General features: G+C 45.8%; 1 protein-coding gene across 3 annotated transcripts in view; it reads left to right on the top strand.

Moving 5' to 3' along the window:
- Positions 1-20,967, top strand: part of ptprg (protein tyrosine phosphatase, receptor type G) — a 357,095-nt gene that overhangs the window by 295,198 nt on the left and 40,930 nt on the right. For all 3 annotated transcript variants that reach the window (XM_031901245.1, XM_031901244.1, XM_031901246.1), the window contains one exon: positions 13,397-13,488. In XM_031901245.1, the coding sequence (XP_031757105.1) occupies positions 13,397-13,488 (92 nt within the window). The remainder of the gene's footprint in view (positions 1-13,396; positions 13,489-20,967) is intronic.

The following is a 20,967-nucleotide window of genomic DNA, read 5'->3' as shown; positions in this document are numbered from 1 at the left end:
CTGGGCACACAATAAGCTGTACCCCCATACTGTACTGTCTAAGGGAAACACTATGGCACCTCCTACCCATATGTATAAATACAAATATACAGAGAAGGAATGTTCTGGGCACACAATAAGCTGTACCCCCATACTGTACTGTCTAAGGGAAACACTATGGCACCTCCTACCCATATGTATAAATACAAATATACAGAGAAGGAATGTTCTGGGCACACAATAAGCTGTACCCCCATACTGTACTGTCTAAGGGAAACACTATGGCACCTCCTTCCCATATGTATAAATACAAATATACAGAGAAGGAATGTTCTGGGCACACAATAAGCTGTACCCCCATACTGTACTGTCTAAGGGAAACACTATGGCACCCCCTACCCATATGTATAAATACAAATATACAGAGAGGGAATGTTCTGGGCACACAATAAGCTGTACCCCCATACTGTACTGTCTAAAGGAAACACTATGGCACCCCCTACCCATATGTATAAATACAAATATACAGAGAAGGAATGTTCTGGGCACACAATAAGCTGTACCCCCATACTGTACTGTCTAAGGGAAACACTATGGCACCCCCTCCCATATGTATAAATACAAATATACAGAGAAGGAATGTTCTGGGCACACAATAAGCTATAACCCCCTACCCCCCACTCCCTAAATGAAACCTCGTTGCCTATATGAACTCTTTTTACTATCAAATAAGGGCAAAATAAGAGGAAAATGTATCTTCTTCGGGCAGGACATTATGAAGTTGCAAACCCTAAAGGGGCCATTGTGGCTCCACTAGAGTGCATGTGACATCAATATATTGTTTAATACATGTTTTTCTGCTTGGCTTTTCTCCAGCCGTGTCATTTTCAGCCTCTGAGAATTGATTTCACAACCAGCTACCCCCTCGGAAGGTACCACTCCTGTGGCCCTAAATCTCCATCTTACTGATGAGCTGCTGGGTAGAAAGACCCGTAATTTGGATCTCCATACCAAGTCAACTAAAAAATCAATAAACCATTAATTAAACCCAATAGGGCTGTTCTGCCCCCAATAAGGGGTAATTATATCTTAGTTGGGATCAAGTACAGGTACTGTTTTATTATTACAGAGAAAAGGGAATCATTTAACCATTAAATAAACCCAATAGGGCTGTTCTGCCCCAATAAGGGGTAATTATATCTTAGTTGGGATCAAGTACAGGTACTGTTTTATTATTACAGAGAAAAGGGAATCATTTAACCATTAAATAAACCCAATAGGGCTGTTCTGCCCCAATAAGGGGTAATTATATCTTAGTTGGGATCAAGTACAGGTACTGTTTTATTATTACAGAGAAAAGGGAATCATTTAACCATTAAATAAACCCAATAGGGCTGTTCTGCCCCAATAAGGGGTAATTATATCTTAGTTGGGATCAAGTACAGGTACTGTTTTATTATTACAGAGAAAAGGGAATCATTTAACCATTAAATAAACCCAATAAGGCTGTTCTGCCCTCAATAAGGGGTAATTATATCCTAGTTGGGATCAAGTACAGGTACTGTTTTATTATTACAGAGAAAAGGGAATCATTTAACCATGAAATAAACCCAATAGGGCTGTTCTGCCCCCAATAAGGGGTAATTATATCTTAGTTGGGATCAAGTACAGGTACTGTTTTATTATTACAGAGAAAAGGGAATCATTTAACCATTAAATAAACCCAATAGGGCTGTTCTGCCCCCAATAAGGGGTAATTATATCTTATTTGGGATCAAGTTCAGGTACTGTTTTATTATTACAGAGAAAAAAGAAATCCATTTTAAAATTCTGAATTATTTGATTAAAATGGAGTCTATGGGAGATGGCCTTTCTGTAATTTGGAGCTTAACGGGTTTCCGGATAAGGGATCCCATACCTGTCCCAGTTCCTTTTTCTATAAATGAATTGGGATCCATTGCATTATACGTACAATTAAACGTGACTGCCCCCCCCCCCCCCCCCAGTGACCTCTATTACCCCGGCCTGCCCTTCCCAGACTTCAGCAGATAAATGGTTTATACATTGTGGCATACGGCAGCCAGACGCCGCGCAGCCGGTGCCGCAGGATAGAGCCGCGTTCCCTCTCCTTATTGCTGGGGCCTGTAAAATCTTAGGATCCCGCTGCCAATATAGTTAATTTTTACAGCAAGTCTTATCTAATTCCAATCAGAGCGGCGGAAAGGGACCGGGGGCCTCTTGAGTTTTATGTGCCTGTAACATAAACTAAAATAGCCCCAAATACGACACATCCAGACAATGGCGGCCATAAAATAACAATTTAATCCTCAGAGCGGCCGCGCTGACCCGCCATAAAAACCAGCGATTGGGCCGTTCTACGGCGCCTGGATTTATAGGGGGGGTCATCAGTATCTGGTGAAGGCAGAGAGACGGATATCTGCTAAGTGAGAGCCATTTCTCTCTTTATTGCGACTTTCAAGGCAACGCACTGACTGTTCTGGAACAAAAGTCTTAAGGGATCGTTAAGGCGCCAATATGGCCGCCCCCTGCGCTGACACGGCGGGGTATAACGGGATTGTCATTCTCGGAGTTCCTAAAACAAATCTTATTTATGGCACCTGGTGGGACAGTTGATAAGTTGTTTTATCGACCAAGACACGCGCCCTTTCGGCTTAGGTTGGCGCCTAAATCAGCCGCTCCGCCATTATTACGGTCTGTTGACAGAGCGGCGGCTCTGTGTGTTTTGTCTCCTTCAAAGAGAACATTTTTCAGTTCTCTTTTGGATATTTTAGCTTTTAAAGGGAAACTATACCCCCAAACAATGTAGGTCTCTATAAAAATATACTGCATAAACAGCTCATATGTAAAACCCTGCTGCATCTAAATAAACCATTTTCATATAAATATACTTATTTAGTTGTATGTGCCATTGGGTAATCCTAAATAGGAAACTGCCATTTTATGTACTAAGGGCCACCCCCCTGGGATCATAGGAGTCACAGTGCACACAAACAAGCCAAGACACACATACATGCTAGGCCCCATCAGCCAATGAATGGGCAGAGTTCTGCCGTTTGCTCCCACACTACTTCCTGTTACAGTTAGAGCTGCATCACTTCCTGTCAGCTGATCTCTGAGGGAGCACACAGCCCATCACTAAATGGCGGCTCAAGGGAAAGGATGTAAAAGGGCAATATTTACTGATATATATATTCCAGTTTGGGGAGATTCTTTAATAGGCCACTTGACATAATATAAACTGTCTGTTACGTATTCATTCTGGGGGGATAGTTTCCCTTTAAGAGGGTAACCACACCTTCATGTTTTTATTTTGCCTTAGCAGTTAATTGGGCATAATATATAAGTATTGTTCTTCTCCCACTATAGAATTCTATAAAGATGTAGCCTTGTCTTTGCAACCACTGTCTTAACCACCTCCCTTAACCTGCTCCCAAAAGCCTCCTGTTGTGTTATAAAACTATGGCAGCATAGGGATTCCCCTGTACTAAGCACAATTCAGCAGGAACAGCCCCCTAAGTTTGCTCATAGCCTGTACAGAGAGATACCATAAAACTATAGCAACATAGGGATTCCCCTGTACTAAGCACAATTCAGCAGGAACAGCCCCCTAAGTTTGCTCATAGCCTGTACAAAGAGATACCATAAAACTATGGCACATAGGGATTGCCCTGTATTAAGCACAATTCAGCAGGAACAGCCCCCTAAGTTTGCTCATAGCCTGTACAGAGAGATACCATAAAACTATGGCAGCATAGGGATTCCCCTGTACTAAGCACAATTCAGCAGGAACAGCCCCCTAAGTTTGCTCATAGCCTGTACAAAGAGATACCATAAAACTTTGGCACATAGGGATTCCCCTGTATTAAGCACAATTCAGCAGGAACAGCCCCCTAAGTTCATAGCCTGTACAGAGAGATACCATAAAACTATGGCAGCATAGGGATTCCCCTGTACTAAGCACAATTCAGCAGGAACAGCCCCCTAAGTTTGCTCATAGCCTGTACAAAGAGATACCATAAAACTATGGCACATAGGGATTCCCCTGTATTAAGCACAATTCAGCAGGAACAGCCCCCTAAGTTTGCTCATAGCCTGTACAGAGAGATACCATAAAACTATGGCACATAGGGGGCTGTTCCTGCTGAATTGTGCTTAGTACAGGGGAATCCCTATGTGCCATAGTTTTATGCTCATAGCCTGTACAGAGAGATACCATAAAACTATGGCACATAGGGATTCCCCTGTACTAAGCACAATTCAGCAGGAACAGCCATAGATTCAGATTACTGAATATGGGAGCAATATTGGGCTGTAAGGGCAGAGTCCACTATGCACAGCTGGGGCCTGGCTAACAGGGACAGGGTTATTCAAGCAGTGTCTTTGGGACTCCCAAAATGCTTTGAGTGGCTCTTGAGATATCGTTGCCCAAATGTACAAAAATCCTGCCAAACAATCATTTGCCTAAGTGTTTTACAATCACCATTCTGGTCAACTGATCCCAAGTGCCGGCATATAAACATCTGAGTCCTTATCTGTGCCTATACATATTTAAAGAAGCCGGCTGTGAAATGTGTGATTACTGTCTGTTATCTTTCCAGCAGCGCTGCTTGTGTAAGTAAGTACGGGTTTCACATACTGAGGTTCTTATTATCGGGGGCTGTATCCCAGGACAAGCAATAGGGGGCACTTTATTCACTATATATTATAAGGAACTCCTCTGGGGGCTTATAATATCCCTATATGTTACAATAGGGGGCACTTTATTCACTATATATTATAAGGAACTCCTCGGGGGCTTATAATATCCCTATATGTTACAATAGGGGGAACTTTATTCACTATATATTATAAGGAACTCCTCGGGGGCTTATAATATCCCTATATGTTACAATAGGGGGCACTTTATTCACTATATATTATAAGGAACCCCTCGGGGGCTTATAATATCCCTATATGTTACAATAGGGGGAACTTTATTCACTATATATTATAAGGAACCCCTCGGGGCTTATAATATCCCTATATGTTACAATAGGGGGCACTTTATTCACTATATATTATAAGGAACTCCTCTGTGACTTATAATATCCCTATGTGTTACAATAGGGGGTACTTTATTCACTATAAATTATAAGGAACTCCTCGGGGGCTTATAATATCCCTATATGTTACAATAGGGGGCACTTTATTCACTATATATTATAAGGAACTCCTCTGGGGGCTTATAATATCCCTATATGTTACAATAGGGGGCACTTTATTCACTATATATTATAAGGAACTCCTCTGGGGGCTTATAATATCCCTATATGTTACAATAGGGGGCACTTTATTCACTATATATTATAAGGAACTCCTCTGGGGGCTTATAATATCCCTATATGTTACAATAGGGGGCACTTTATTCACTATATATTATAAGGAACTCCTCGGGGGCTTATAATATCCCTATATGTTACAATAGGGGGCACTTTATTCACTATATATTATAAGGAACTCCTCGGGGCTTATAATATCCCTATATGTTACAATAGGGGGCACTTTATTCACTATATATTATAAGGAACTCCTCAGAGACTTATAATATCCCTATATGTTACAACAGGGGGTACTTTAGTCACTATATATTGGACCACAGGTGAAATGAGAATGCGCTAATATAAATTGCCCTTGACTTGGGCTTACTAGGGCATGCCAATCTGCCCCTACCCCTTTGTGTTTGAGTCAAGCAGCTATTTCACCCCCAATGTGGCCTCTGAATTTCCATCCTTTTGAAGCTGTATGTACCCCCAAAAGATCAACTTGTTTTATGTGGTTGTCAAACGAGTGAGTTTTTATCCACTTTGACCATGGAGGTGGTGAGCAAAATTGAGGTGATCATATCATTTGGCCCCCAGTACAACAGTTGGACCACTGTAGGCAGGGTCGGACTGGGCCACCGGGATACCGGAAAAAACCCAGTGGGCCCCGGCGGTGCCCAGACCCAACCCCTGCTGGCGTTCCCCCAGCCGACCATTCCTCCCCTGACCCGAGCTCAGGGAGGACGTCGGGTGGGGGACGCTGCGAGGGGTTAGGGATGCTTAGTGGGGGGCTCCAGCGGGGAGTTAGGGATGCTTAGTGGGGGGCCCCTGCGGGTGGTAAGGGAGGCTCAGCGGGCGGTTAGGGGGTGCGGGCCATATGGCCGGTGGAGGCACCTGCAGGGCCCCTGGGGCGGTAGCCCCGGTGGGCCCTGTACCCCCCAGTCCGACCCTGACTGTAGGAGCAGGAGAGGACTATTCTAGTAGGGGGCTTATGGGGTCTTTGCCCAAAAAGATTTTCAGACCTGTGTAGTAGGGTGGTTGCCAAAATATAGGTTGGCCAGGTTGTAGTTTTGGCCATTGGGGTTCTTGATTTGGCACTGAGTGTTGGCCTTATCCCTGGTTGCTAAGGTAATTTGAACCCTAGCAACCAGCTAGCTGATGAAACTCCGAGCTGCTGAACAATTGAAACAATTAAAAAACTACAAATAATAAAAAATGAAGACCAATTGCAAATTGTCTCAGAATATTACTCTCTACAGCATACTTAAGGTAAATAACCCCTTTACGTTCCCACTTGGGGAGCGCATTCATCCCCCGGGGGCAGCAAGTTCTACCCTGGGAGTTATTTAGTATTTGAAATTTACTCTAATACATCAAATTGCACTTTATACCATGAACAAAATGCAGTCAATTAAGATATTTTTGTAAAGGTCAAATAATAATGACAGAGACGGTGAGCCATAAATTGCCGCGCTTTTAATACCAAGCTGCTATTTCGTTGCATTATGCATTTTAAGGCTTTATCTCTCTGGTCCTGGAAGCATTTTACATCGCATTAAATGTCTGCATAAGATTTATTGTCACAAACATTACTGTAAACGGGCTCCGTCGTTCCATCCATTACTGAGAGATCAGCGAAAGGTTTTTGTCTGCCCTCCTGTGCACTGCTTGTTCCTACTGCTGCAACTTCTAGCAGTCGCAGCCTTGTGCCTTTATATGGGCACAGAGCCCCTCAGTGACTGCTAATATCCTTATCATTTACAGTAGGGGGTACATTATCCCTTATAATACATGAGTGATACTCAGAGTTCCCTGTATAACTCAGCCTGCAGCCTTGTGCCTTTATATGGGCACAGAACCCCTCAGTGACTGCTAATATCCTTATCATTTACAGTAGGGGGTACACTATCCCTTATAATACACGAGTGATACTCAGAGTTCCCTGTATAACTCAGCCTGCAGCCTTGTGCCTTTATATGGGCACAGAACCCCTCAGTGACTGCTAATATCCTTATCATTTACAGTAGGGGGTACATTATCCCTTATAATACATGAGTGATACTCAGAGTTCCCTGTATAACTCAGCCTGCAGCCTTGTGCCTTTATATGGGCACAGAACCCCTCAGTGACTGCTAATATCCTTATCATTTACAGTAGGGGGTACATTATCCCTTATAATACATGAGTGATACTCTGAGCTCCCTGTATAACTCAGCCTACATACAGCCTTGTATAATTTTGTGACATGGCTAATTAATTACCCAGAGTTCCCCGGCTAGCTGATTACCCAGAGTTCCCCGGCTAGCTGATTACCCAGAGTTCCCCGGCTAGCTGATTACCCAGAGTTCCCCGGCTAGCTGATTACCCAGAGTTCCCCGGCTAGCTGATTACCCAGAGTTCCCCGGCTAGCTGATTACCCAGAGTCCCCCGGCTAGCTGATTACCCAGAGTTCCCCGGCTAGCTGGTTACCCAGAGTTCCCCGGCTAGCTGGTTACCCAGAGTTCCCCGGCTAGCTGATTACCCAGAGTTCCCCCGGCTAGCTGGTTACCCAGAGTTCCCCGGCTAGCTGGTTACCCAGAGTTCCCCGGCTAGCTGGTTACCCAGAGTTCCCCGGCTAGCTGGTTACCCAGAGTTCCCCGGCTAGCTGGTTACCCAGAGTTCCCCGGCTAGCTGATTACCCAGAGTTCCCCGGCTAGCTGGTTACCCAGAGTTCCCCGGCTAGCTGGTTACCCAGAGTTCCCCGGCTAGCTGATTACCCAGAGTTCCCCGGCTAGCTGGTTACCAGAGTTCCCCGGCTAGCTGGTTACCCAGAGTTCCCCGGCTAGCTGATTACCCAGAGTTCCCCGGCTAGCTGATTACCCAGAGTTCCCCGGCTAGCTGGTTACCCAGAGTTCCCCGGCTAGCTGGTTACCCAGAGTTCCCCGGCTAGCTGGTTACCCAGAGTTCCCCGGCTAGCTGATTATCCCTGGCAGTAAGAGTAACCCTGTTCCTATACAGAAGGGATCTGCACATTATACATCCCCCAACCAACAGGATATGTTTGTGCAGCTGGAAATGAGGGCCCTGTGTCCCCTGGGGGTGCCAGACAGATGGGTCCTGCTCAGATACGGCACGGTTCCACTCCGGCACCCAGCGGCCAAATCCCCCTCCTTCCCTTGTTCCGCCGCTCCCTCAGCCCAGTCACCGGCCTGGGAAGAAATATTTATTTCATTTTGTCTTAGAAATTGTTTCCCTGGGAAGAGAAATGGTGAGACTGGGCCTGTGTGCAGCCTATTTACCCACAATCCCCCTGCACTGCATTTTATTGATTTCTATTTAACTCTGGGTGTAAATATTTGTAAATATCAGAGCTTCCTTTAGGGCATTCATGGTGGGGGCAGAGCAGCACTTGCATGCAAACCGATTCATTTACTGGGAAGCTTCCGCAGCTGTCTGACAGGCTGTATAATAAGGGGGGGATAGTGTGTATAGCAGTGGGGTATTGTAATGGGGTATATTAACAATCTGTATAGCAGTGGGGTATTGTAGTGGAATATAGTAGTGTAATGTGTATAGTAGCGGGGTATTGTAGCGTAATATGTATAGAATAATAGTGTATAAGTAGTGTATAATAGTGGGTTAAAGTAGCATAATGTGTATAGTAGTGGCTATATAGTAGTGCATAGTGGTGTGGTATTGTAGTGTATAGCAGTGGGGTATTGTAGTGGGGTATAGTAATGTAATCTGTATAGTAGTGGGGTATAGTAACGTAATATGTATAGTAGTGGGGTATTATTGTGTATAGTAGTGGAATATAGTAGTGGGGTATTGTAGTGTAATATGTATAATAGTGGTGGTATAGTAGTGGGGTATTGTAGTATATAGTAGTGGGGTATAGTAATGTAATCTGTATAGTAGTGGGGTATAGTAACGTAATATGTATAGTAGTGGGGTATTATTGTATATAGTAGTGTAATGTGTATAGTAGTGGGGTATTGTAGCGTAATATGTATAATAGTGGGGGTATAGTAATAGGGTATTGTTGTGTATAGTGTAATGTTTATAGTAATATATAGTAGTTGGGTATTGTAGAGTATAGTAGTGGAATAGAGTAGTGCAATGTGTATAGTAGTGGGGTGTAGTAATCTATTGTGGTGTAGTGTTCATTGTTAAGGCAGAAGTAGATGATTACATAAGGTGGGGATATCATTGACTTATGGGGGTGTTTGATCTGTTACAGCCCAGGGGCCACATATATAGATTGCAATGTGGGCTCCTCCCTCATACAGAGATCCCTGTGCCCCTATTGGTTACCCTTACAGTACCCACTGCTGCCAGTGTTTCCCTAGGATTTTGCATAATTATTGATTAATCCCCCCCCCCCCCCTGTGAATTATCTGAGCCAAAAGCAAAAGAGTGAATCTAATGACTAAAATCTCCATACATCCCGGGCCCCTGCCCAACTGCCCGTAATTAACTCTCCGGCTGCCAGCACTTTCCCTACAGCCTCCGCCTTGGCAGCGACCGGAATGTTTAATGAAAATCTCAATCTTGGCTTCACCCCTATGTATAATGTATAGGTTTGTATGGAAGCGTTACTGCAGCTTCAGCCTCGCATACACATCCCTTGTTCCCTCCTAAGATTGATACGCTGTACTTCCCAGTAGTAGGCCGGCCTTTCTGCCAATTCCCCCGACAATGCCCCTCTGTTTCTAATGGAAACCTTTGCTAGACTGACGCCTACATTATGGCTTATTGTTGTTGCCGTTTACTGGAAACGCGGCTGCCGAAGCTGTTAGCACTGACCCCCATCCCTGCATTGAAACGTAGGCACTGCCGAGGGCTGGCGTACACTTCTCTTCATACAGCAGTTCGCCTGAGTATACATGCTGGCATCTTGGGTACTGGTGCTTTACTGGCGTAAAGGGTGGGATTTATCTACTCACTGGCCTCCATAGAAGCCTCAACCTATCACCCTAAGAAATAATTCCAAATCCTTTTGAATCAGGTTAGTAGAGCAAAATAAACTTTACTTACACTATTTCAAGTATTGAATTTATTTTCCCTTCAGTCTTGGAATTGGTAGTCGCAGCCAGCAGGCCGGCGCCATTTTGTGTGCACTGTTATTAAGGCAAAGCTTTGTATTACCCCAAAATCTTATGCATTTGCCATATAGGTGATATCTAGGAAGTGCTTAATGGAAAGTGAAAGTTATTGTTATTAAAAATCTGAGCTGTCGATCATATATTGCCTGCCCCGCCTCTATGCCTGCGGCATAGAGGCAGGGCAGGCAATATATGATTGACAGCTCAGATTTTTAAATACATTTATAACAGGTAGGGGGGGCTGCGTCGCTAGTTTAGAGAACACAATTGCGCTTCGCTTCCAGCTTCAGCAACGTCTATTTATAGACACACCCCCTACAGGCCCTGCCCCCTACTGTGATGTCATAGGGGCGGGGCAGGCTTGGGCCTATAGAGATAGAGGTGGAGCCATGGGCTGGTTCGGGCACAGGTTTAGGAGGGGCGGATTAGGGTTGGGTCGACCTGCAGATCACTAGTAGTTGTTCTAGCAGCAAAGGGAGGGGCAACTTTATACCAATCCCCTTAGTTTGGGAAAAGGGGTAGTTTACCGTTAAATTAGCTTTTAATATAATGTAGACATTGATATTCATTTTTTTATGGTTTTTCAGTTATTTAGGTTTTTTTGTCCAGCAGCTCTCCGTTTGTTATTCTAGCAGCTGTCTGGTTGCTAGGCTCTTATTTACCCTAGCAACCAGGCAGTGGTTTTAAGGAGAGATGGGAAAATGAATAGTAGAGGGCCCACACAGAGAGATCAATAATAAAAAGTAGCAATAACAATAAAACTGGGGCCTCACAGAGCAATAGGTTTTGGCTGCCGGGGTCAGTGACCCCGGTTTGAAAGCTGGAAAGTGGCAGAAGAGAAAGGCAAATAATTCAAAAACTGTAATAAATAAATAATGAAAACCAACTGCAAAGTTGCTAGGAATAGGGCATTCCGAGTTAGCATTTAGTATGATGTAGAGAGTAATATTCTGAGACAACGTGCGATTGGTCTTCATTTTTTCATTATTTTTCCTCTTTCACTTTTTGTTCAGCAGCTCTCCAGTTTGGAGGTTCAGCTATCTGGTTGCTAGGGTTCAAATCACCTTAGTAACCAGGGAGAGGTTTAACCGAGAGACTGGTATATGAATAGGAGAGGGGCTGAATAGAAAAATAAGTCTATCCAGTTGCCAGCTATCACAACTACCTGGTTGCTAGGGTCCACATTACCTTAGCAACCAGGGAGTGGCTTGAATGAGAGACTGGTATATGAATAGGAGAGAGGCTGAATAGAAAAATAAGTCTCTCCAGTTGCCAGTTATAACAACTACCTGGTTGCTAGGGTCCACATTACCTTAGCAACCAGGGAGCAGTTATGAATCAGAGGCTGGTATATGAATAGGAGAGGGACTGAATAGAAATAAAAGTTATAAGAAGTAACAATAACAATAAAACTGGAGCCTCACAGAGCAATAGGTTTTGGCTGCCGGGGTCAGTGACCCCCATTTGAAACCTGCAATGAATCGTAAGAAGGCAGCAAATAATTTAAAACCTATAAAAAAGAAATAAATAAATAATGAAGACCAATTTAAAAGTTGATTAGAATTGGCTATTGTATAACATACTAAAAGTTTAACTTAATGGTGAACTTTCCCTTTAATAATCCCCCCCCCCCCCCCTTTGTGTACCTGCAGTGCGCTCACAACAATGGGTTTAATGAGTGGGAATGATGGGTGGGCACGGAGTGGGCTCCTGGGCTCTGCCCGTCGCTGAATAAGAATCATATAAGGAATGACAGATGATATCATCCCGTGGGGGGCAGTCGGCGGTGGGGGGAGAATGTTTTCCCCATGCTCTGGGCTATTGTTAGAGAGTGGCAGAGAGACAAGGGAAGACCCCCCTGTTATGTCACAATGGCTCTCACACACACACAGCCGGGCTCATTACACATTCCACTCCGTCCCCTGGCTTCTCAGCAGCGAGCGGTGACGCGGCCAAGCCCAGCCTCACTCACAAGCAGCATGCTGTGGGCGCTCAATGTTGTGCTGCTCAGTGCCTTCTCTATCATGTCCACCCTGTGCTCCCTGCTTTGCTTTAAGTACAGGTACGGCGATTGGGCGCCCAATGTGGCCGCTGCTGCTGCTCCCCCTTTTGTGCATTCACGGTCAGTTGCAGATGTCGGTGTGTGTTTGTGCCGCTCGGGGTGGGGGGGCCCTCTGTAGAGTTGCCAGCAAAAGGCCTTACCCAGCCGTGCCTAATGCTGTGTCTTTTTGTTTTGCTTCCTAACAGCTGTGGGTTCATGCTGCCTGCTGTAGGCTTGCCCCCCCCTGCCTTAGGCTTGTGTCTCCCCTGCCTTAGGCTTGCCCCCCCCTGCCTTAGGCTTGCCCCCCCCTGCCTTAGGCTTGTGTCCCCCCTGCCTTAGGCTTGTGTCTCCCCTGCCTTAGGCTTGTGTCCCCCCCTGCCTTAGGGTCGCGTCCCCCCTGCTTTAGGCTCGTGTCCCCCCCTGCCTTATGGTCGCGTCCCCCCTGCCTTAGGGCTTAGGCTTGTGTCCCCCCCTGCCTTAGGCTCGTGTCCCCCCCTGCCTTAGGCTCGTGTCCCCCTCCTGCCTTAGGCTTGTGTCCCCCCCCCGCCTTAGGCTCGTGTCCCCCCCTTGCCTTAGAGTCACGTCCCCCCTGCCTTAGGCTCGTGTCCCCCCCTGCTTTAGGCTTGTGTCCCCCCTGCCTTAGGGTCACGTCCCCCCTGCCTTAGGGTCGCGTCCCCCCTTTTAGGCTTGTGTCCCCCCCTGCCTTAGAGTTGCTCCCCCCCCCCTGCTTTAGGCTCGCGTCCCCCCTGGCCAGGTTTATTTGGGGTTTGCAAACTGTGGAAAGTTTTCTGCATGGATTCAGTATTGTATAAGGGTTAACTTGTCCTTGCAAATTGTTATTTCCGGCTCCCAGCATGCACAGAGAGGCAAACAATGAGGATTCTGGGAATATATAGATGTAGGGGGTTACACTCTAGAGAAGCTGCAACCTGCAAATGCTGATATTAATTTCATTTCTGTCTTTTATGCAGGAAGTGTTTCCAAACCGCGCATTTCTACGTGGAAGACAGCAGCTCGCCCCGGGTTATTCCCAACGAGAGCATTCCCATCATTCCCATTCCAGGTAAAGTCGGGGAGACCAGCGATGTAATGGGTAATGTTCGAGAGATCAGCAATTGTCTCTCATTAGGGATGCACCAAACCCACTGTTTTGGATTCGGCCGACCCCGGACCCACCCAGCAGGATTCGTCCGAATCCCGAACTGAATCCGAATCCTAATTAGCATATGCTGATTAGGATCGGAAGGGGTTAAAAATTGCTTCGCTGCCCATTTAACCCTTTCTGAATTCTACTTAGCATATGCTAATTCATGATAATTCGGGTTTGGTTCGGCTGGGACCGCAGATCCGGCCGAAACCGAATCCTTAAAAAAACGCTGGGATTCGGCGCATCCCTACTTATCATGTCATTGCCTTTTGTCATGAAATCGCTTGTGGGTGCATTTGTTCTTTTTTTGTTCTATCTGGTTGCTAGGCTTACTTACCTAAGCAACCCATTATTTGTTTGGATGCCAGAATGAAGGATGAATAGCAGAGTGAGGTATGCAGTAAAGATAACCATAATAAATAAAATCTAGCTTCCCAACCAATGCATTTATTATGGTTGCTAACACCTCTGGCCTTAGAAACCACATGGCATTTAATCTCATTGCAAGGAGACAGAATAGAAGGGCAAAGGGTTGTTTCCGTCACCTCCCCAGGGCATCTGGCAGGTGTTGGGGCATTAAGACAGAAAGCAGTCATTTGCATATGTTAATGAGGCAGTGACAGTGCTGTGCAGCCTTCTTACTAATCTCCCAGCCTAACGATCACTTACTGCCCAGTGTTCTTCTTTCCCCTCCACATAGATAGATAGATAGGTAGATAGAGATATAGGTAGGTAGAGAGATAGATAGATGATAGATAGATGATGATAGATATAGATAGATAGATAGATAGATAGGTAGGTAGGTAGATAGATGGATAGATAGATGATAGATAGATAGATGGATAGATAGATAGATGATAGGTAGGTAGATAGATGGAGAGATAGATAGATAGATGATAGGTAGATAGATAGGTAGATAGATAGATAGATAGATAGATAGATGATAGGTAGGTAGATAGATGGAGAGATAGATAGATAGATAGATAGATAGATAGATGATAGGTAGGTAGATAGATGGAGAGATAGATAGATAGATAGATGATAGGTAGGTAGATAGATAGATAGATAGATAGATGATAGGTAGGTAGGTAGATAGATGGAGAGATAGGGATAGAAGAATCCACATTTTAAAGCAGAAGATAATTCAAGTCACTGCTGGTTCTGAATAAGCACACTACTGAAACAATGATGAAGTTGTCAGCTTTCCTCAAGCAACAAGTACTATTCCCACAATGCCTTGTGATTAGGAGTTGTGTGCAGGGTATTATGGGAATTGTAGTCTTGGCTGAAGGAGAGCTGACTTCTGCTTCATTGCATACTGTGAGCTGGAGGCTGCAGTGCATGCTGGGAACCCAAGGATAGAAAGCAGGGTGCTATAATGAGAAACTCTGGTCCCAGTGCTGAGCTTTTAATTGGGCGTTAGTGTGTTCTGCCCCAACCCCTGCCCATTCAGTTCTGTTAAGGCCTCCACTTGTTGCAGTGTTGCACGTACAATAGAGTGTCCAGTCATAGCACTGATTGGCGTCATTGTCCTATGATCTGGCACCCAAGGGGTTAAACTGTCCACTTTGCCCAGGTCTACAATTTGAGCCCCCTGTGTGTATGTACCCCCAGAGGGGGGAGTTTATATATATATATATATAGGTAGAAGCTGAAGCTGGGAACAATGGAAACTAAAGCAAGGCTGAACCTGCTCTGTTAGTATCAACTTACTAGGGTGTAAAGGGGAAATAATTCTACATTTACCTCCTCGTATTCCTCTCAGACACAAAAAAACCAGTGGCCCTAGAAGTGACAGCCGCAGACCGTGCAGGGGCCGGGGGTAACCATGGCAGAGGCTGCTGACAGCAGAGACCCAGCTGTAATTAACATTCCTGCCGCCGCTGACTGTCTAATCAGGCCTGACCCCGGGTATTGATTGGCTCTCCTCCTCTGCGTGACACCCAGGGGCTGAAATGATGGGCAGCTGTCTTTTTATTCCAACCTTCATTAAATAAAGGGCACAGTTGTACTTGAATTCCCCCTGTCTTTTTGGCTATCTTACAGCAGCAAAAGTAAACAAATACCCTCTTGCCTTACTATACACCCTGTCTCACAGTTACTGCCCTTTTCCCTGCTTTGCCTGACTTGGTACAGCCACTAACCCTGACACCCTCTTGCCTTACTATATACCCCGTCCCACAGTTACTGCCCTTCCCCTGCCTGATTTGGTACAGCCACTAATCCTGACACCCTTTTTCCTTACTATACACCCTGTCCCACAGTTACTGCCCTTCCCCTGCCTTGCCTGACTTGGTACAGCCACTAACCCTGACACCCTCTTGCCTTACTATACACCCTGTCCCACAGTTACTGCCCTTCCCCTGCCTTGCCTGACTTGGTACAGCCACTAACCCTGGCACCTTCTTGCCTTACTATACACCCAACCCTGACACTCTCTTGCCTTACTATACACCCTGTCTCACAGTTACTGCCCTTTCCCCTGCCTTGGTACAGCCACTAACCCTGACACCCTCTTGCCTTACTATACACCCAACCCTGGCACCCTCTTGCTTTACTATACACCCAACCCTGGCACCCTCTTGCCTTACTATACACCCAACCCTGGCACCCTCTTGCCTTACTATACACCCAACCCTGACACTCTCTTGCCTTACTATACACCCAACCCTGGCACCCTCTTGCCTTACTATACACCCAACCCTGGCACCCTCTTGCCTTACTATACACCCAACCCTGGCACCCTCTTGCCTTACTATACACCCAACCCTGGCACCCTCTTGCCTTACTATACACCCAACCCTGGCACCCTCTTGCCTTACTATACACACAGTACTACACATACAACTCCTTTATTTCCCTTATTCGATTCCCGCACAAAGTGACTGTGACTCTCGGTTGGGAAGAAAGACGCGCTGTTTGTTTTGGGTGCGCAGTAAGGCAAGCCTCCCACATATGTTTGCTGTTATTCCCCCTAATAACGTCGCTTCTGCTACTTCATTAGTGCCCATGAATATTTGATGCGGTGGAAGGGTGGCTGCTGCGCTGCAGAGGAGGAGAGACGCAGCTGCTTTGCATCGCATGATTTATTTAAAGGGATTTTACCACGCTGTGACGCTCAGGCTGACTAAATACCCACGGCGATGGTCTCCTGTGACCTCTCAGTACCACTCCGGTCACGGCCCTAGCTGCTGCACCCTATGTACTGCTTGCTGTACTTAGTAGGCCAGTTCTTTCAAAGGCTGCAGATGAAGGAACATTAGTACTTTAGATGCTGTTTAACTACCCCATAACCCGGCTGGCATTCAGACAATAGAGCTCAGTACTTACTACCCCCAACCAGGGCAATTTAAACCAGACACCCAGCATGGAATTGGGAGCAGGTATAGGGACCTCTGCGATCTGCCTTCCAACTGCCCTTGGGCTTTAGGGGACAGCTCATGCTTAGATGACAGATGAAAGATGGCCGAACGCAGCTGAGCCTGTAGACAGAAATAACTGGTTTGGGACTTCCAGAAATAATATGTTTTTGGTGTTGCCGGTGCTTTAATGGGAACTTTATCCACTTATAACACGTGCATTAGATTTATATATATATCAGCATAGCAGGGACCTTTAATACTGTATAACATTTGCTCTGTTCCTGAGTGTGCCTATAAAAGCCACAAAGCATGACTGCACTGCTGTGATATTGTCATACAGGAAGTGGAAGCTGTAAGTGGCTGCAAGCCAGGCCCTGGCCAACTAATAGGGTATAGAATAAAAAAAAAACCTGATCCAATTTTCTCCAGGTCCCGAGCGGTTCCCATTACTGACCCTGACCCGGTTTCTCCCAACAACTCAGAATTCTCTTTTTTTTCCTCCTCCGCCGGTGATTGTGCCAAACGTCGGTGCAGAGTCTGTTAGTTTCCCAGGCACGTCTCGTAGGGAAGGTTTAATAGAAAGACATGGCAGCTGCAATTACTGCTGGAGGCCTGAGGGGTGTTTCTACTGTCTCACAATGTATCGCCGCAGCCCATTGGTTACAGCCCTGTGTCCAATTACCTTCTACATGTACTTCTTCAGCCATTCCCATATACACACACATGTACTCGCCTGTCTCTAATCCCAGTGTAGGAACCTACAGGCATCTTATCCTAAATATTCCTGCACACTGTACTTGTATATGTTATATAATCCTTATAATATACAGTAGGGGTACATTATCCCTTATAATACATGAGTGATACTCAGAGTTCCCTGTATAACTCAGCCTGCAGCCTTGTGCCTTTATATGGGCACAGAACCCCTCAGTGACTGCTAATATCCTTATCATTTACAGTAGGGGGTACATTATCCCTTATAATACATGAGTGATACTCAGAGTTCCCTGTATAACTCAGCCTGCAGCCTTGTGCCTTTATATGGGGGGCACAGAACCCCTCAGTGACTGCTAATATCCTTATAATATACAGTAGGGGTACATTATCCCTTATAATACATGAGTGATACTCAGAGTTCCCTGTATAACTCAGCCTGCAGCCTTGTGCCTTTATATGGGGGGCACAGAACCCCTCAGTGACTGCTAATATCCTTATCATTTACAGTAGGGGGTACATTATCCCTTATAATACATGAGTGATACTCAGAGTTCCCTGTATATCTCAGCCTGCAGCCTTGTGCCTTTATATGGGCACAGAACCCCTCAGTGACTGCTAATATCCTTATCATTTACAGTAGGGGGTACATTATCCCTTATAATACATGAGTGATACTCAGAGTTCCCTGTATGTTACACAATGTACTGATTAATGTCATTTCTATGGAGTTAACTGAGTTTAGAGAGAGTCGGGGGGGATGTGACAATCATGTGAGTCACAGAGTTAAATAACAATGTTTAAAGGCTCGTTTATGTTCAATTTCTTCTAGAAAAGTAACTGCTTAAAAATACAATTTTCTTGTCTTTTTGTGATTATTATTTACACCCACTTCTTGTTCAATTGCAGTTTCTGGTTATTGTTGCTTTATGGCTGAGATTCTAGCTATCTGTATAACAGAGCATTCTGTCACAGTGGCACAGATCCTATCTGATCCCCCCATTGTAAGCAGCAGTCCTGTCCTGCTTTATGGCTGAGATTCTAGCTATCTGTATAACAGAGCATTCTGTCACAGTGGCACAGATCCTATCTGATCCCCCCATTGTAAGCAGCAGTCCTGCCCTGCTTTATGGCTGAGATTCTAGCTATCTGTATAACAGAGCATTCTGTCACAGTGGCACAGATCCTATCTGATCCCCCCATTGTAAGCAGCAGTCCTGCCCTGCTTTATGGCTGAGATTCTAGCTATCTGTATAACAGAGCATTCTGTCACAGTGGCACAGATCCTATCTGATCCCCCCATTGTAAGCAGCAGTCCTGCCCTGCTTTATGGCTCAGATTCTAGCTATCTGTATAACAGAGCATTCTGTCACAGTGGCACAGATCCTATCTGATCCCCCCATTGTAAGCAGCAGTCCTGCCCTGCTTTATGGCTGAGATTCTAGCTATCTGTATAACAGAGCATTCTGTCACAGTGGCACAGATCCTATCTGATCCCCCCATTGTAAGCAGCAGTCCTGCCCTGCTTTATGGCTGAGATTCTAGCTATCTGTATAACAGAGCATTCTGTCACAGTGGCACAGATCCTATCTGATCCCCCCATTGTAAGCAGCAGTCCTGCCCTGCTTTATGGCTGAGATTCTAGCTATCTGTATAACAGAGCATTCTGTCACAGTGGCACAGATCCTATCTGATCCCCCCATTGTAAGCAGCAGTCCTGCCCTGCTTTATGGCTCAGATTCTAGCTATCTGTATAACAGAGCATTCTGTCACAGTGGCACAGATCCTATCTGATCCCCCCCCCATTGTAAGCAGCAGTCCTGCCCTGCTTTATGGCTGAGATTCTAGCTATCTGTATAACAGAGCATTCTGTCACAGTGGCACAGATCCTATCTGACCCCCCCATTGTAAGCAGCAGTCCTGCCCTGCTTTATGGCTGAGATTCTAGCTATCTGTATAACAGAGCATTCTGTCACAGTGGCACAGATCCTATCTGATCCCCCCCCATTGTAAGCAGCAGTCCTGCCCTGCTTTATGGCTGAGATTCTAGCTATCTGTATAACAGAGCATTCTGTCACAGTGGCACAGATCCTATCTGATCCCCCCCATTGTAAGCAGCAGTCCTGCCCTGCTTTATGGCTGAGATTCTAGCTATCTGTATAACAGAGCATTCTGTCACAGTGGCACAGATCCTATCTGATCCCCCCCCCCCCCCCCCATTGTAAGCAGCAGTCCTGCCCTGCTTTATGGCTGAGATTCTAGCTATCTGTATAACAGAGCATTCTGTCACAGTGGCACAGATCCTATCTGATCCCCCCCCCATTGTAAGCAGCAGTCCTGCCCTGCTTTATGGCTGAGATTCTAGCTATCTGTATAACAGAGCATTCTGTCACAGTGGCACAGATCCTATCTGATCCCCCCCATTGTAAGCAGCAGTCCCTGCCCTGCTTTATGGCTGAGATTCTAGCTATCTGTATAACAGAGCATTCTGTCACAGTGGCACAGATCCTATCTGATCCCCCCCATTGTAAGCAGCAGTCCTGCCCTGCTTTATGGCTGAGATTCTAGCTATCTGTATAACAGAGCATTCTGTCACAGTGGCACAGATCCTATCTGATCCCCCCATTGTAAGCAGCAGTCCTGCCCTGCTTTATGGCTGAGATTCTAGCTATCTGTATAACAGAGCATTCTGTCACAGTGGCACAGATCCTATCTGATCCCCCCCCCCCATTGTAAGCAGCAGTCCTGCCTGCTTTATGGCTGAGATTCTAGCTATCTGTATAACAGAGCATTCTGTCACAGTGGCACAGATCCTATCTGATCCCCCCCCCCCCATTGTAAGCAGCAGTCCTGCCCTGCTTTATGCGCTGAGATTCTAGCTATCTGTATAACAGAGCATTCGTCACAGTGGCACAGATCCTATCTGATCCCCCCCCCCCCCATTGTAAGCAGCAGTCCTGCCCTGCTTTATGGCTGAGATTCTAGCTATCTGTATAACAGGCATTCTGTCACAGTGGCACAGATCCTATCTGATCCCCCCCCATTGTAAGCAGCAGTCCTGCCCTGCTTTATGGCTGAGATTCTAGCTATCTGTATAACAGAGCATTCTGTCACAGTGGCACGATCATCTGATCCCCCCCCTTTAGCAGCAGCCTGCCGCTTATGGCTGAGATTCTAGCATCTGTATAACAGCAGCATTCTGTCACAGTGGCCAGCAGATCCTATCTGATCCCCATTGTAAGCAGCAGTCTGCCCTGCTTATGGCTGAGATTTCTAGCTATCTGTATAACAGAGCATTCTGTCACAGTGGCACAGATCC

This window comes from Xenopus tropicalis, chromosome 4, assembly GCF_000004195.4.
Source record: "Xenopus tropicalis strain Nigerian chromosome 4, UCB_Xtro_10.0, whole genome shotgun sequence".
NCBI classification, from domain to species: Eukaryota; Metazoa; Chordata; class Amphibia; order Anura; family Pipidae; genus Xenopus; species Xenopus tropicalis.
The sequence above is the reverse complement of the archived record's forward strand: the minus strand, read 5'-3'. Positions and strand labels throughout refer to the sequence as shown.